The 15,480-nt window shown below is 66.2% G+C and overlaps 3 protein-coding genes across 3 annotated transcripts; 2 read left to right on the forward strand and 1 right to left on the reverse strand.

The window, feature by feature from the left end:
• The first annotated feature begins 57 nt into the window (after nucleotides 1-57).
• ANKRD13D (ankyrin repeat domain 13D) lies at nucleotides 58-6,333 on the forward strand. Its single transcript, XM_053946667.1, has 15 exons — nucleotides 58-228; nucleotides 1,089-1,224; nucleotides 1,305-1,429; nucleotides 1,969-2,014; nucleotides 2,097-2,240; nucleotides 2,715-2,904; nucleotides 3,199-3,265; nucleotides 3,338-3,419; nucleotides 3,634-3,695; nucleotides 3,772-3,902; nucleotides 4,119-4,276; nucleotides 4,357-4,503; nucleotides 4,742-4,905; nucleotides 4,983-5,062; nucleotides 5,461-6,333. Exons 1-15 carry the CDS (start codon nucleotides 139-141, stop codon nucleotides 5,699-5,701), a joined length of 1,863 nt encoding a protein of 620 aa, XP_053802642.1. The 5' UTR covers nucleotides 58-138; the 3' UTR covers nucleotides 5,702-6,333.
• Nucleotides 6,334-7,060: 727 nt separating this feature from the next.
• On the forward strand, nucleotides 7,061-13,246 carry SSH3 (slingshot protein phosphatase 3). Its single transcript, XM_053946835.1, is given in 17 exon segments — nucleotides 7,061-7,111; nucleotides 8,050-8,087; nucleotides 8,195-8,360; nucleotides 8,774-8,892; nucleotides 8,956-9,027; nucleotides 9,117-9,182; nucleotides 9,618-9,806; nucleotides 9,928-10,021; nucleotides 10,103-10,231; nucleotides 10,305-10,351; nucleotides 10,432-10,578; nucleotides 10,921-11,121; nucleotides 11,384-11,657; nucleotides 11,709-12,349; nucleotides 12,351-12,370; nucleotides 12,373-12,407; nucleotides 12,410-13,246. Coding segments are annotated over 17 exon segments (2,574 nt in total). The 3' UTR covers nucleotides 12,695-13,246.
• A 182-nt stretch (nucleotides 13,247-13,428) lies between these two features.
• POLD4 (DNA polymerase delta 4, accessory subunit) lies at nucleotides 13,429-14,796 on the reverse strand. The gene is made up of 3 exons (XM_053945781.1): nucleotides 14,409-14,796; nucleotides 14,218-14,329; nucleotides 13,429-14,030 (listed from the first exon to the last, which is right to left on the reverse strand). Exons 1-3 carry the CDS (start codon nucleotides 14,644-14,646, stop codon nucleotides 14,006-14,008), a joined length of 375 nt encoding a protein of 124 aa, XP_053801756.1. The 5' UTR covers nucleotides 14,647-14,796; the 3' UTR covers nucleotides 13,429-14,005.
• Nucleotides 14,797-15,480: the final 684 nt, after the last annotated feature.

Below are 15,480 nucleotides of genomic sequence, written 5' to 3' on the forward strand. Positions count from 1 at the left end.
CCTGTTCCCGGTGCCCGGTGCGGCCCCGCCCCGCGCCGCCGCGCTGCGCCGCCGCCGCCCCCGCGCAGCCATTGCGGGCAGGCCCCGCGCTGCGGCCCGGTCCGTCCGCCCCGGCGGCCCCGGGGACATGGTGCCGGGATGGCCCGGCCCGCCGAGACCTTCCCGCTGCACCGGCTCGTCTGGCACAACCGGCACCAGGCGCTGGACAGCGCCCTGCGCGCGGGGACGGTGGGAACGGCGCCGGGAGCGGCGCCGGGGAGCGGGCACCCCCCCCACGCACCGGCACCGGGAACGGGAGCGGGCGGGAGGGGATGGGAGGGAGAACGGCGGGGCCCGCAGCGCGGGGGTGGGGGGACTGGGAGCGCTGGGAATGCTGGGGGGGACTGGGAGCGTCGGGGGAAACCGGGAACGCTCTGCGCGGGGGGGGGGAGGGGGGATGCTGGGAGGGCTGGAAGGACCGGGAGCACTGCTGGGACTGGGAGCACTGGGAGATACTGGGAGCACTGGGGGGACGGGGAGCCTTGAGGGACTGGGAGCGCTGGAGGGAGACTGGGAGCGTTAGGAAAGGCTGGGGACGCAGGGCACTGGCAGCACTGGGGAGAAGACTGGGAGCATTGCAGAGGGATTGGAAGCACCGGGGGGGACTGGGGGCACAGGGGACTGGGAGAACTGGGAGCACAGGGGAAACTGGGGGCACGGGGGACTGGGGGAACTGGAGGGAGGTTGGGAAGACTGGGAACATGGGGAGCTGGCAGCACTGGGTGGGGGGACAGCACTGGGAGCAATTGAGGGGACTGGGAGTGCTGGAGGAAGACTGGGAGTGGTGTGGGGACTGGGAGTACCAGGGGAGACTGGGACGCAGGGGACCGGAAGCACTGGAAGAACTGGTGGCACTGGAAGGACTGGTGACACTGGGATAATAAGGGACTGTAGCACCAAAGGCCTGGAAGCAACTGGGAGCACTGGGATCGGGTTAGCTGCACTGGGAGAAGAGGGGGCTGGGAGCACCAGGCCTTGGGAGCATGGGGGATGCAGGGGGAGCACTGGGGTGGCACGGGGAGGGGGCAGTGACCCCACCACCCTTCCAGCACGACGTGGAGCTGACAGACCCGCGTGGCCGCACGCCCCTGGAGCTGGCCGTGTCTCTGGGCCACCTGGAGTCGGTGCGGGTGCTGCTGCGGCACAACGCCAACGTGGGCCGGGAGAATGCCAATGGATGGACGGGTACAGGGACACCACGGGGACTTGGGGACGCTATCCAGGGGTGCGGGCGGCCTCCAGCTGATGGCACCCCGTGTCCCCAGTGCTGCAGGAGGCAGTGAGCACGGGGGACCCCGAGATGGTGCAGCTGGTGCTCCAGTACCGTGACTACCAGCGGGCGACGCGGCGCCTCGCCGGCATCCCCGAGCTGCTCAGCAAACTGCGGCGGGTACAGCCCCCCAGAACTGCACCCTGCAGCCCAGAGCTCCTCAGGGACACCCACCAGCCCCATCCCCTCACTCAAGACTCCCCACCTCTCCAGTGACTCTAGCAGAGACTCCTCAAGTCTCCTCAAGACCCCCTATCTCCTCCAGCACCCCACTCTTTCCCCAGGGACACCCTGCCTATCCAACCCCACTTCCCCACATTGCCCTGATCCCCACTCAGGACCCCAATAGGGATCCCCACCCCTGCTCTCCAGACTTCCCACATCCTCAGTGGTCTGAGAAGGGACCCCCAGTTCTCCCCAGAAGCCCCCACTGACTCTGTTTTTTCACTGGGGACCCCCTGCTTATCCTTTTCCTCTGGAACTCACTGCTTATCCTTCCTTGTGGACTGGCACTAATGATCCCACTCTTTCTGATCCCCACCCAGGACCCCAAAGGGACCCCTATCCCTTCTCCCCAGACTCCTCCCCCCTCCCCAGTGACCCCAGCAGGGAATCCCCAGCCCCTCCACATCCCCCACCATGCTCCTCATCCCTTCCAGGCATCCGACTTCTACGTGGAGATGAAGTGGGAGTTCACGAGCTGGGGTGAGCATGGCCGGGCTGGGCGGGGGAAGGGGGTCCCCAGGGGCCCCCCGGCCGCGGGGCTGAGGGGTTCCTGTGCCCGCAGTGCCCCTGGTGTCCAAGGTGTGTCCCAGTGACGTGTACCGCGTGTGGAAGCGCGGCGAGAGCCTGCGGGTGGACACCACCCTGCTGGGCTTCGAGCACATGACGTGGCAGCGCGGCCGCCGCAGCTACATCTTCAAGGGGGAAGGTCAGCTCCACCCCCCCGCAGCCCCTCTGTCCCCTTGGGGAGCCCCCCAGGCCCCCTGCACCCCCCCTGTAAGGACCTGTCTGGGTTCCCTGGGGGCCCTCCAGTCTTTGTGGGGAGCCACAGACCCCCTGCACCCCTGTAAATACCCCAGACTCCCTACAGGGACTTCCCTGGAAGCCCCCGGACCCTCTGCACTATAAATACTCCCATAAGGACCTCCCAGATCCCCTCTAGGGACCACGTGGGATTCCAGCTCCCCCCTCCCAAAGGGAACACCTCAATTCCTTTACATGGTACCAGGGACCCCCAGTTCCCCTGATCTCCCCAAGGAAACCTCAGTTCCCCCTTCCTGAGGGAACGACCTCAGCTCCTACATGTACAAGGGACCCCCAATGCCCCCAGAACCCCAGTGCCCCCCAGGCCTGGGGTTGCCATGGGGGGCTGGGTGCTGACCCCTGCGATGTCCCCACGCAGACGAGGGGGCCGTGGTGATGGAGGTGGACCACGACAAGCAGGTGGTGTACACGGAGACGCTGGCGCTGGCCCTGCACGAGCCCGAGCTGCTGCTGGCGGCCATGCAGCCCACTGAGGAGCACGTGGCCGGCCGGCTCACCTCGCCCATCGTCTCCACACACCTGGACACCCGGAACATCGCCTTCGAGAGGTGGGAAGGGAAGGGAAGGGAAGGGAAGGGAAGGGAAGGGAAGGGAAGGGAAGGAAGGGAAGGGAAGGGAAGGGAAGGGAAGGGAAGGGAAGGGAAGGGAAGGGAAGGGAAGGGAAGGGAAGGGAAGGGAAGGGAAGGGAAGGGAAGGGAAGGGAAGGGAAGGGAAGGGAAGGGAAGGGAAGGGAAGGGAAGGGAAGGGAAGGTCTCAGCAGGAAGGGGCCGCGCGAGGGGGAAGCGCGGGTGAAGGGGAAGGAAGTGCTGGCACAAGAGGGTGAGGCCTCCCCGCTCCCCCAGGAACAAGTCTGGGATCTGGGGCTGGCGCTCGGAGAAGATGGAAGTGGTCAGTGGCTACGAGGCCAAGGTGAGCACAGAGACAGGGAGGGACACTGGGGACAGCCTGGAGTGTGGCAGGCCTGACGGTGTCCCCACACAGGTGTACAGTGCCAGCAATGTGGAGCTGGTCACCAAGACCAGGACGGAGCATCTCTCTGACCAGGACAAGTCACGCAGTAAAGGTGACAGCCCTGTCAGCCAATCAGGGGGCCTGTACACAGTGGGGACATGCCACCCTTCCTGGGTGGCACAGGTGTCAGGTGTGGGAAACTGGGGGAATAATGTGGCAGGCATGGGACAGTGTGCAATGTGCCACCCATGAGGGGTGTGACTGGTGACAGCCCTGGGAGTCCCTCCCACTGCCCACGCCTCACCCCGCACCCCCTCTCCCCCCAGGCTCCAAGACCCCCTTCCACTCCTTCCTGGGCATCGCGCAGCAGCACGGCACCCACAACGGGGTGAGTGGCCATCCCAGGGCTCCCTGGGGAAGCTGGGGGTCTCCAGGGGGGCTGAGCGGTGCTGCTGTCCCCCCAGGCACCCGTCCTGCAGGCTGCCAGCCCCACCAACCCCACGGCCATCACCCCCGAGGAGTACTTCGACCCCCACTTCGACCTGGAGACCCGCAACATCGGGCGCCCCATCGAGATGTCCAGCAAGGTGCAGAGGTGAGGCCACCGCCCCAGGGCCTGGACATACGGGATGGTGACAGAGTCCTCGGGATGTGGCACTGTGCATCAGGACCCATGGGGTGGTGACAGGATCCTCGGGGCCGTGCCACTGTTGTCCGTACCTCGGGGGTGTGGCCAGGGTGGTGGCACTTGGGTGGTGCTGGTGGCCAGTGGCCCTGCCAGGTCCCCGTGCCCACGGTGGTGCCCGGGCAGGTTCAAGGCGACGCTGTGGCTGTGCGAGCAGCACCCGCTGTCGCTGGCGGAGCAGGTGACGCCCATCATCGACCTCATGGCCATCTCCAACGCCCACTTCGCCAAACTGCGCGACTTCATCACCCTCAAGCTGCCCCCTGGCTTCCCCGTCAAGATCGGTGAGAGGGAAAGCTTAATTTGGGGCGGGATTAATAGGGCTAGGAGTTCATTGGGGCCTTAATTGAGCCTGTCCCTGCAGAGATCCCCCTGTTCCACGTGCTCAACGCCCGCATCACCTTCAGCAACCTGTGCGGGTGTGACCAGCCCCTGGGCTCCGTGCGGATCTGCGCCCCTCAGGAGCCCTCCGGCGCCCACCCCCCTGGCACCCAGCCCTCCGGGCCCAGAGGTGAGGCTGGGGGGCCGGGGGGGCCTGGGGCCAGGGGGTGCCAGGATTCCATGGATACAGAACGGGGTGGGCATGGGGTGGGTGCGGGGTGATGTGGGGTGTCACAGGATGCCATGAGGAGCTGCGGGGTGGCATGAGGTGCCCTGGGCACAGCGTGCCATGGAGGTGACGTGCCGTGGGACACTGCGGGGTGCCATGGGGACACCCGAGGGTGCTGACAGCCCCCCATGCGTGGCAGCGTGGCCGTTCCCGTGCGAGGTGGAGGCGGGCGTGTTCGAGGTGCCCGCAGGGTACACGGTGCTGGGCGCGGGGCGCAGCGAGCCCCTGCGTGACGAGGACGACGACCTGCTGCAGTTCGCCATCCAGCAGAGCCTGCTGGACGCCGGCACCGAGACTGACCAGGTGCGGCCACACCCCCTCACCTGGACACGCCCCACACGCACCTGGACACGCCCCTAACATGTGGCCACACCCCACAGGTGACCATCTGGGAGGCGCTGACCAACACCCGCCCCGGGACGGAGCCACCGCCCTACGATGAGGACCTGCAGCTGGAAAGGTGAGCTTACATCTGGGGGGGCGTGGTGTGGGGTGCCACACCCACCTCACCTGGGCGGGGCCAAACTGGGAGGGGCAGGGGTTAAAGGTGTCAGGGTGGGGCAGGAACAGGGTCCATGGGATTAGAGGGGTGGGGTTAAAGGTGTTGGGGTGTGGTCAGGGGAGGGGCTGGAAGTGAGGTGCTTCTTGCTGTCCAAAGGGTGTGGCCATAATGGGCGTGGCTAACCGCAGGTGTGGGTGTGGCTAGCAGCTGGGCAGAGCATGTGGGGAGGGGCATGGCTCTCCAGGCCATTTAAGGGCTGTGAAGGAGGTGTGGCCACCAGGGGTGTGGCACAGGTGTGCCAGAGGGGGTGTGGCTCCCATGACATGGCCGTGGCCCCGCTGCCGTCCCCTCCCCAGGGCGCTGCAGGAGAGCATGCTGCTGCATGCCGGGCCCAGCGCTGAGCCCCCGGCCGCCGGGAGCCCCCCTGGAGCAGGCGGCGGGAGCCCCCCGGGCCCCCCCGGGTACGGCAGCTTCGCGGAGCAGCTGCGCCTGGCCATGGCGCTGTCAGAGCGGGAGCAGGAGGAGCGGGAGCGGCGGCGGCGGGAGGAGGACGAGGAGCTCCAGCGCATCCTGCGCCTCTCCCTCACCGAGAAGTAGCGCCCTGGGGCGCTCCACGCCGGCACAGGGACGTCCCAGGCGGGGACAGGGGTGTCCCATGTGGGGTCACCCCACGCAGGGATGCAGATGTCCCGCGTGGGGACACCCCTTGCAGGGATAGGGACACCCCACCCAGGGGTCACCCTGGTGCAGGCACTGTCCCACACCAAGGTGGCCCAGCACAGGCACAGCCCTGCCTGGGAAGCAGCCGGTGCCGGGATGGCCCCCACCATGATGGGGACCCCCCTGATGTGGGCACAGCCCCCGTGCAGGGGATTTGATCCAGGGATCCTCCTACCCCCGGGACCCCCAATCCAGGGCTCTTCTCCCACCAGGCTCAAACCTCAGCCCAGGGACCCTCACTTGGGGACCCCCCCTCCAGGGATACCCCTGTGCCCAGGACCCCTCCTTAGGGACCCCCCTCCTCTTTGGTGTTGTACTGTGACCCCATGGCAGGCAGGACGGACCCGGGGGTCCCCGTGGGATGCAGGTGACCCCTGTTTCAAGGCAGTGCAGTGTGGGGGAGACTGCTGGGGGACCCCCAGGCCTCGTCCTTTGGGGCAGTGGGGGGGCCGGGGGGCCCTGAATGTCTGTACATATACATATACATATATTATATATATATATACACATGTGTGTCTGTGCCTGGGGCGTGATGGGTGGTGTGTCCCAGGGGTGGAGCCTGGGAAAAGGGATGGATCCTGCAGGTAGGGTGGGGCTCAGGTGATGGGGCTCATCCAGTAAGCGTGTGGGTGGCACTAGTGGGCTGCTCCTCCTCAGCTCGCCCCAAATCCGGCCCAGTGCCCCCATTCCTGGCCCAGGGATTGGTTTATTTTGTTCATATTACATGGGAAAGGACCCCTGCCCAGGGAGGGGGGCTTGGCTGGGGACCCCTGGGGTCACAAGAGGTTCTTTGGGGGTGAGCTGCCGGGGACACTTGGAGCATTCCCACTGGCTAAACCTGGGGTGTCCCAGGTACAGGGTCCCTCGGGGGGTCCACAGTTTTTGGGGATCTGGGGAAAGCATCACACGTTTTGGGCACCTAGGGGAGGGTCCCAAGAGCCAGGGACCCTCGGATGGTTCCCACTTTCGGAGGATCTGGGGGTGTCTCAAGTGCTGGAGTGTCAATCCTGCCCTGTCCACACCGATGTGGGGCCCGGGGGGGCTCCGGGGCACCGGGGAGGTGCCGCTCTGAGGGAGGGCGCTCTGGGGGTCCCGGCTGCGGTGTTCCCCCGGCGGCGGGAGCCGTGCCGTGCCGGGACGTGCCCGGGGCCGTGCCCGCTCCCGCTCCCGCTCCCGTTCCCGTCCGGGCGGGGCAGCGGCGGCGCTTCCTGGTGCGGGGGGGCGGCGCGGCGGGGCATGGCGCTGGTGACGGTGCGGCGGGCGGGGGGCTCCGCCGGGGGCCCCGCGGTGAGTGCGGCAGCGGGGCGGGCGGGGACGGGGCATCCCGGCAGGGACGGCACGGGGGCCGGGCGGGGGGGGCCCGGAGCCCCGGGAGGTCCCGGTGCGGGCTGGCACGGGGGCTCCCGAGGGAGTACGGGCAGTCCCAGAGCCGCGGGGGCCCCGGTGCGGGGGCACGGGGTGGGCCGGGGGGTCCCGGAGCTCCTGCGGGTCCCGGTGCCCTGGGGAAATGGGCCGGTCCGGGGGATCCCGGTGCGGGGAGTACGGGCTGCGCGGGGGTTTCTCGGTGCCCCGGGGGTTCCCGGTGCTCCGGAAGGTCCCCAGTGCGGAAGGTCCCGCTGTCCGGGCGGTGCCAGCGCGGAGGTGGAGGGGTGAAGGTCGCTCCGGTCGCTGCCGGTGCGGGGTCATCCCAGGCGCTTCCGACGGGACTTTACTGGGAGTTTACTGGGAGCCGAGTTGCCCTCAGCACGCGGTGGAGTTTCCCGTACTCCCGGCTGGGGCTTCCCCACAGCCAAGGGAGGAATATGGGGGTGTGGATGGAAGTGTTTGTCCCGAGTTGCTCCCACTCACTTTGCCACGCTCTCTCAGTCCCTTCGCTGTCCCAGTGTCCTCCAGTGCCGCCCCCCCCCAGTAACCACTGGGCCTTTTTGGGTGTTCAGCCCAGGCCTCCCCTTCCAGCGCTTTCACCCAGCCAGGGATGGGGGGCACAGGGGCAGGACACCCCCACTGCCATCCCGAGGGGGGTCCCCAGGGATCCATCTCCACAGTGGGACCCTCAAAGGGTCCCCATGCCCCCTTGTGGGGCCCACACTATTCAGTGGGGGTGGGGGTGGGTTTAGGAGGTCACTGGACTGCGGTGTCCGTCCTGGTGGGAGCTTGTGGGACCCCCGAGCCGGGTCCGTACCCTGGGGTCACATTTCCCCCTGGAACTGCCTCCCAATTTGCAGGAGGAAGATGCTCCCAGACGTGGCCAACTGCAGCGACGGTGAGAGGGGGTTCCAAAACCTCGGGGTGGGATGGAGACACAGTTTCACCCCCTTGGGGGAGCACTCTGGGGGTGCCCTGGGTGCTCAGGACCCTCCTGCCTCCCAGGCAGAGCTTCGTCATGGTCAAGGGGGCTGCGCGGCTCCTGCCTGCGGAGGAGCCCCCCCCAGCCGAGCCCCCCCCGGCCAAGCCCCCCTGCCAGGCCCCGGGACAGCAGGAGCAGCACCTGCACCTCATGATGCAGCTGCTGCGCCCCCAGGATGCCATCCGGCTGGTAGGACATGGATCCCCCCCCTGCAGGAACGTGGGGATGGGATGGGGACAGGGAAAGAGATGGATGGGGTCAGGAGCGGGGCCAGGATGGGGATGGGATATGGATGGGGACAAGACGGGGAGAGAAAATTGACAGGATGGGACAGGATGGGCTGGGCTGGGCTGGGGATGGGGATGGGATGGAATGAAGGTGGGGACAGGATGGGGATAGCATAGGACAGGACAGGATTGGGATGGAAACAGGAACATGGAGGGAATGCAATAGGGATGGGATGGGGATAGGATAGGATGGGATGGAGATAGGGATGGAATGAGAAGTGATGAGGAGGGGATACGGCCCAGCCTGATGCTCCTCCCGGTCAGTGGGAGCACTGGGAAGGGCAGACCCCCCTGCGATGCCCGCCTTTCCGGCAGGCGGTGCGGCTGGAGTCGGCGCGGCCGCGGCGGGTGCGGTACCTGCTGCTGGTGCGGCCGGAGGAGGCAGGAGCCGAGGCGGAGACGGCGCTGCTGGGAGTGGATTTTGCCCACGAGGGGTGAGCGGGGGGCGGGGGGGGCCCGGGGAGGCGTCGGCACCCCCTGACCTCTGCCTGCCCCAGGGCCACCCGCTGCACCCTGGGCATGGTGCTGCCCCTCTGGAGCGACACCCAGGTGTTCCTCGACGGCGACGGGTAAGGGTGGGACAGAATTTTGGGACAGGGAGGGGCTTAGAGGGGTCGGGGTGCCCACCCTGACCCACGTGTGTCCCCACGATGCCCAGGGGGTTCAGCGTGACGTCGGGGGGACAGACGCGCATCTTCAAGCCCATCTCTGTGCAGACCATGTGGTGAGCCAGGCCTGGGCGTGGCTATGGGGGGCACGCTGGGGACCACGCTGGGCACGGGGGGTGTGGGTGGCATTGTGAGCACAAGGGGGGTGGGCACCACCTCGGGGACTGGGGAGATGGGCACGGCTAGGGGCACAGGGGATCTCAGCTGCACAGCAGACACGGGGGATGTGGCACTGCTGGGGACACAAGGGATGCTGTCACCATCCTGGGCATGGGGATGTGGGCACCACGCTGGACACGGGGATGTGGGCACAGGGGATTTGGTATCACCATGGGCACCACCACGGGCACCTGGGCACAGACACGGGGAAGGAGCTGGGGAGGGTTTGGGTGACACCCACACGCTGGGGACAGCCAGCGAGGGAGACACAGCTGTCGGGGTGGTGCCGGGGTGGCGGTGGCAGTGCAGGGGTGGCAGGTGCTGTGCGGCAGGGCCGTGCTGCAGGAGCTGCACCGCGCCTGCGAGGACGCGGCCCGCGGCGGGCACATCCCCGGCGGCCCCGCGCTGGCCTGGGCCCGCGGCTACGCGGCGGCGCTGGGCTCGGAGCAGAGCTGCCTCAACGAGTGGCTGGCCATGGCCGACCTCGAGTCCGTGCGCCCCGCCTCGCCCACGCCCCTCCGGTAAGGTCCCTGTGGCGCCCCTGCCACGCCCCGCAGCCCGCTGGCCAATCGCTGCTGCGCCTGGCAGGGCGCGGCCGGGGTGGGGCAGGGGACACCAGTGACAAGGCGGTGCCGGTGCCAGGCCGGCCACGCCGGAGCTGTCGGAGCAGGCGGTGCGGGCGCTGCTGCGGGAGGTGATGGCCACCGCCGACCTGGAGAACGTCACGTCCAAGGAGGTGGGTGGCACCTGGGTGGCAGAGTGTCCTGGGGACGGGATGGGCCGGGCAGGGCCATCCCTCAACCAGGGTGGTGCCCAGGTGCGGGAGGAGCTGGAGCGGCGCACGGGGCACAGCCTGGCCGAGCACAAGGATTTCATTGACAACGAGATGCTGCTGGTGCTGGCGCAGATGGATCGGCCTTCCCGTGTCTTCCCGCACCTCTTCCTGGTGGGCAGCGGCGCGGGCACGGCGGGCGGGGCGGGTGGCAGCGTCCCCTCCCCTCACCGCCGTCACCACACAGGGCTCCGAGTGGAACGCAGCCAACCTGGAGGAGCTGCAGCAGAATAGGTGAGCGTGGGGTGGCAGCGTCGTGGGGTGGCATGGGGTCACCATGGGCTGCCCCTGGAGCGTCACTCGTGTCGCCGCAGGGTCACCCACATCCTGAACGTGGCGCGGGAGATCGACAACTTCTTCCCGGCGCTGTTCACGTACATGAACGTGCGGGTGTACGACGAGGAGGCGGCCGAGCTCCTGCCCCACTGGAACGACACTTTCCTGTTCCTCTCCCGCGTCCAGTCAGTGGGCATGGGGGGTGACACCACGGGGGACACCGAGGGCACAGGGGCTGGAGGTGGGCAGGGGAGAGGGGGACATGGGGAGGGGTCTTGATGACTGAGGTGCTGGGGTGCACTGGGAGCTGGGGAGTGCTGGGCCATGGGATCCTGGGGAGCAGTGGGGCAGCTGGGGACATGGGGATGGCTGGAGGATGCTGGCAGCCCTGGGGATCCTGGGACGGCTGGGGGACACTGGGAGCTCTGTGGACACGGTGTCCCTGGTGACTCCGGGGTGGCTGGGGAGCACTGGGAGCTCTGCCCCCGAGTGCGCCCGTGCCATGGTGCCAGCCGTGGGTGCCACAGGGCGGCGGGAGGCCGGGCGCTGGTGCACTGCCGGATGGGGCTGAGCCGCTCGGCCGCCACGGTGCTGGCCTACGCCATGAAGGAGTTCGGGTGGTCCCTGGAGCGGGCGCTGCGGCACGTCCGGCACTGCCGGCCCGGCGTCCTGCCCAACCCCGGCTTCATGCGCCAGCTCGACTTCTACCAGGGCATCCTGAGCGCCAGGTGGGTGGGGACAGGGTGGGGACAGGTGGGTGGGGACATGTGGGTGGGGTCTGGCATAACCACACCCCTATGGATAAGAGGGTGGGGGCTGTTGGGACCCCACCCCTCTGCAGGGAGTGGGTGGGGCTTCTGAGGCCGTGCCCTACCTGGAAAGGTGTGGGAAATTTTGTGGGGGAGGAGCCCACGGGAACTCCACCCTGCCGAATGGGTGTGGCTCCCAGCAGGGGGAGTGGCCGGGTGCTGATTGACAGGTCTGTGGCAGCCGGCACAGCAGCCTGTGGGAGCCCCGGGCGGCCGAGCAGGCGCCGCACGCTGAAGAGGACACCGCGAGGGACACAAGTGGCGTGTCCCCACTGTCCTCCCCACTGTCCTCCCCGCTGGCGTCCCCACAGCCCTCCGAGGAAGAGGCAGCTGGTGGGGGGCTGCTGGGGGCCTCTCGGCGCCCCCGCATCTCCCTGTGCTCTGTCATGCGGAGCATCAGCCTGCTGGAGACCCCCGAGCCCCCCGAGCTGCTGGGGGAGCCCCTGGCCGGGGAGGTGAGCAGGGCTCAGGGCGGGATGGGGGGTCCAGCTGTGAGGTGACAGCAGCATGGCATGACCCTGCTGTCCCCTCTCAGGTGTTTGAGGCCACGGAGGAAGCAGAGGGTCCCTCCCCGAGGTCACGACCTTCATCTCGCCCGCGCCGGGTGGTGCGCCAGGCCAGCCTGGATGGTGGCCCCGCCCCGTTTTGTGACCACACCCATAGTGAGAGCCACACCCAGTGCCACACCCATGCACTTGGCCACGCCCACACTGATGAACCCATTCCCTAATTTGGTAGGCATGGGGCCGCTCCTCCTCACTGCCATAGCAACAAGGGAGGGGCGTGGCCTACGCATGGGGGCGTGGGCGTTATTGCCCACGCCCCGCCCACACTCTGGGGCTGGGAGTTGCCTCAGCCCCACACGCACAAACACGGACACCGCTCCTGCACTGGCAATAAAGTGTGGAAATGGCAGTTCCTGATGGCTTTGTGACCCTGAGGATCTGGAGGGTGGGCTGCTGTCAATAGGGGCCGGAGTGAACGCTTTGGGGGCACCGGGCGGGCACAGGGTCCCAGCGGCGCCATGTTGTGCGCCACGGAGAAAACTACAAGTCCCGGCGGCCTTTGCGTGAGAAGAACAACTTCCGTGTTGCCATGGCAACCGTCGCGGCCTAGGCCTGGACTGGCGCCTGGAGTGGAATTAGGGCTGGAATTGGTGCTGGAAGCGGGACCCGAGGCCCGGCAGCGGAGGACTGAAGCACACAGAGAGCCCGCAGCTCGCTGTGACCATGGTGGAGGGGAAAGCTGGGTGCTCCCCCTGCCACCCCATGAGATGGCATCAACCCCCTCCCACCATGGTGTCGCTTCATGTTATGTCACCCCTGACCCACAGGACACCTTCCACCAGCCCAGGTTGCTTCACACCCCATCCAACCAGGCCTGGGACGCTTACAAGGCTGGGGCAGCCACAGCTTCTCGGGGCAATCTGTACCATGGCCTCACCACCCTCACCCTCACCACCACACCACCACACCCTCAAAATCCCACCTAAACCCACTCTCCCAGGGAAGGAGGTTCCTGGCTGGAACTGCCCCTGAGGCTGCTGCTGTCCATCTCCATCTCCTTGGGCTGTACCTGTGGCTGGAGCCATCCCAAACACTTCCCCCTTTCCTAGAACACCCACCAGGTTGTGACTGACCCTCTACCAAGGAAGGAGCATGGGAATCTCCCTCCTTCTTCCCACCAGGAGGGCGCAACCCTGGGTTGGCTGGGTGTAGGATGCTTATTTTTTGGTGGTCCACCCAAACACCTCCATCCTGTGCCTAGCAGAGGAATTATGTCCTGTCTGTAGAAGATATCCAAGGGACTGCAGCTCCAACAGCAGGACCAGATCCAGCTGGATAACACAATCCAGAGGGTCGGGAGCCTGCAGTGCGAGTGGGATGGGAGTTGTGGGTGGCCCTCACCCATCCCACCCCATCCCACCTCATCCCACCCCATCGCACCTTATCCCAGGTTATTGCCGGCTCCAATGCTCCATTGAAGTCAAAACTCTACCTCTACACTAATTCATAAATAGTATCCAGTACTCTGTGTGTGAGTAAAGCTTGAAAAATTTAAAAAGTCTAATTAGCAGCATAAAAAAAAATTTAGACTGCTAAAAATTAAAAAGACATCACTACCAAGATAAAAAGACTGCCTATAAAAGTCCACCATATAAATACCCATATCCCCAAAATTAAAGTTAATAACAAGCACCAAAACAATCAACAAAAAATAACTAAATATATTCTAGTGGGTGCTCTAGCATTTAATGAACGCTAGACCCACCACAGATAGAAACTTTATTTTATTGATGAAACAAGAGAAAGAGCTGGTGAATTAAGTCATCAAAAACCTGAATAATTAACAGACACATCCTGTTATTTATGATTCCCACAGGACACTGTCACTCTTCTCCCCCCACTGCAGGGCATCCCCACCATCCACAGCCACCTGCCTTGGCCCCCTGTGCTCACTTTCACCTGATTTTATACCTCATTCTTCATTTTTTCACCCCATTCCTGGGGCAAAAAATCCCACCTCCCTTTCTCCACCCAAGAACACATTTTTCTCCCTGCTGAGAAATGCCACCAGTTGGGTGGCATTAAACTGTATGACTGGACACCCCACCTGGCTTTTTTGGGGGGGCATGAAACTCCCTGCCCTCCCCCTGCACCCCAAGGGCTTCACCCCACCCGTGCCCCCCAGACAGCACACGGCACCCTTTCCTTCGTTCACACCAGCTTTAATCCACCCGGTGTCCCTGGAACAGGGTCTGGGGGCGTCGGGAATGGCTCCCCCACTCCCTCGGCGCGGCGGCTCAGAGCTCGTACTCGTGCCAGAGGCTGCGGGGGCACAACGGGGTCAGCGGGAAGGGTGGGGGGCACCGGGAGAGGATGCCCTGTGCCCCCCAACCACCATCCCATCCCATCCCATCCCATCCCATCCCATCCCATCCCATCCCATCCCATCCCATCCCATCCCATCCCATCCCATCCCATCCCATCCCATCCCATCCCATCCCACACCCACCTGTAGGTGACATCGGGGTTGTCCCGGTGCTCCAGGAGGGCGTCACGGATGGGGCCGGGGGGGCTTAGCCCCAGCTCTTGTGCCCGCTCCCACCGCTGCAGGCGGGTGATCCCTGCGGGATACCGGGGGCTCAGCCGGGCCGGGGGAAGCCCGGGGCCACCGGGACAACCGGGGGAAACGGGGGCGCTAACCGGTGCAGGGTCCGTATTCCCAGGAGAGGTCGAAGCGCCGCAACATCTCCATGAGCGCCGGGTCCGGGGGGGGCTGCGAGGGGGCGCGGGGACAGTCCCGCACCTTCAGCTGCACCTTGTCCTTGTCCTTGTCCTTCTTGTCCTTAAGCCTGCCCGGGGGCCGCCCCGGGCCCCTCCGCCGCCGCCGCGGGAAGGAGTCGGTGATCCGCCGGGGCTGCTCCATGGGCCTGCGCGACATGGAGCTGGCACGGCCCCGCCAATACCGGGAACCGGGCGGGACCCGCCAATACCGGGAACCAGCGGGAGGGGCGGAGGGACCCGCCCCTGCCCATGGCCGGGCGGAAGCGGCGGGGTCCGGCTGGGGAAGCGGCCGTGGGCACCCTGGGCCACTGCCACCCTCGCGGTGGTCCCGGTCCCCCGCCCCCCTCGGCACCCCAAAGCTGTCCCCGGGTGCTGTCACCCCCCATGCTGTCCCTGCCAGCAGCCGCACTGTCACCGCTGCGGCAGTTCCTGTCACCACTGCGGCAGTTCCTGTCACCCCGAGGGTACTGTCACCTCCATCCCAGTGTTCCCTGTTCCCCTGGCACTGTCACCCGTGTCAGTGACTGTCACCCCAGGCACTGCCATCCCTCAGTTATGCCCACTACCCTCTGGTATTGTCACCCCTGTCACCCCCATCATGTCAGGCACTGTCACCCCTGTGGTTTCTCCCGTCCCCCTGGACATTGTCACCTCCATCCCAGCACTCCCCCATCACTGTCACCCCTCTGTCTGTCCCCTTCAGCCCCCCAAACCATGACTCACGCTGTGACACTGTCACCCTCTGCCCTGTCCCACTCTGTCCTATGTGTCACTGTCTGTCCCTCCAGTGCCTGCCTGTTCCCAGCTGCGGTGACACCGCCCCGGTTGAGGGGGTAACACTGCAGGTGCCACCAGTGCAGATTTGCCTGAGGCTTTCAGCCCCCCCTTGGGGAACTGAGAATAACCGAGATGCGTGCCCTGGAACGGGGTGACTCCCAGGGGACCCAGCTGTGTACCTCGGTGGTGACACGTGAGCCACCAAGCTGTGCCA

The sequence above is a fragment of the Vidua chalybeata genome, chromosome 6 (assembly GCF_026979565.1).
Source record: "Vidua chalybeata isolate OUT-0048 chromosome 6, bVidCha1 merged haplotype, whole genome shotgun sequence".
Taxonomy (NCBI): Eukaryota; Metazoa; Chordata; class Aves; order Passeriformes; family Viduidae; genus Vidua; species Vidua chalybeata.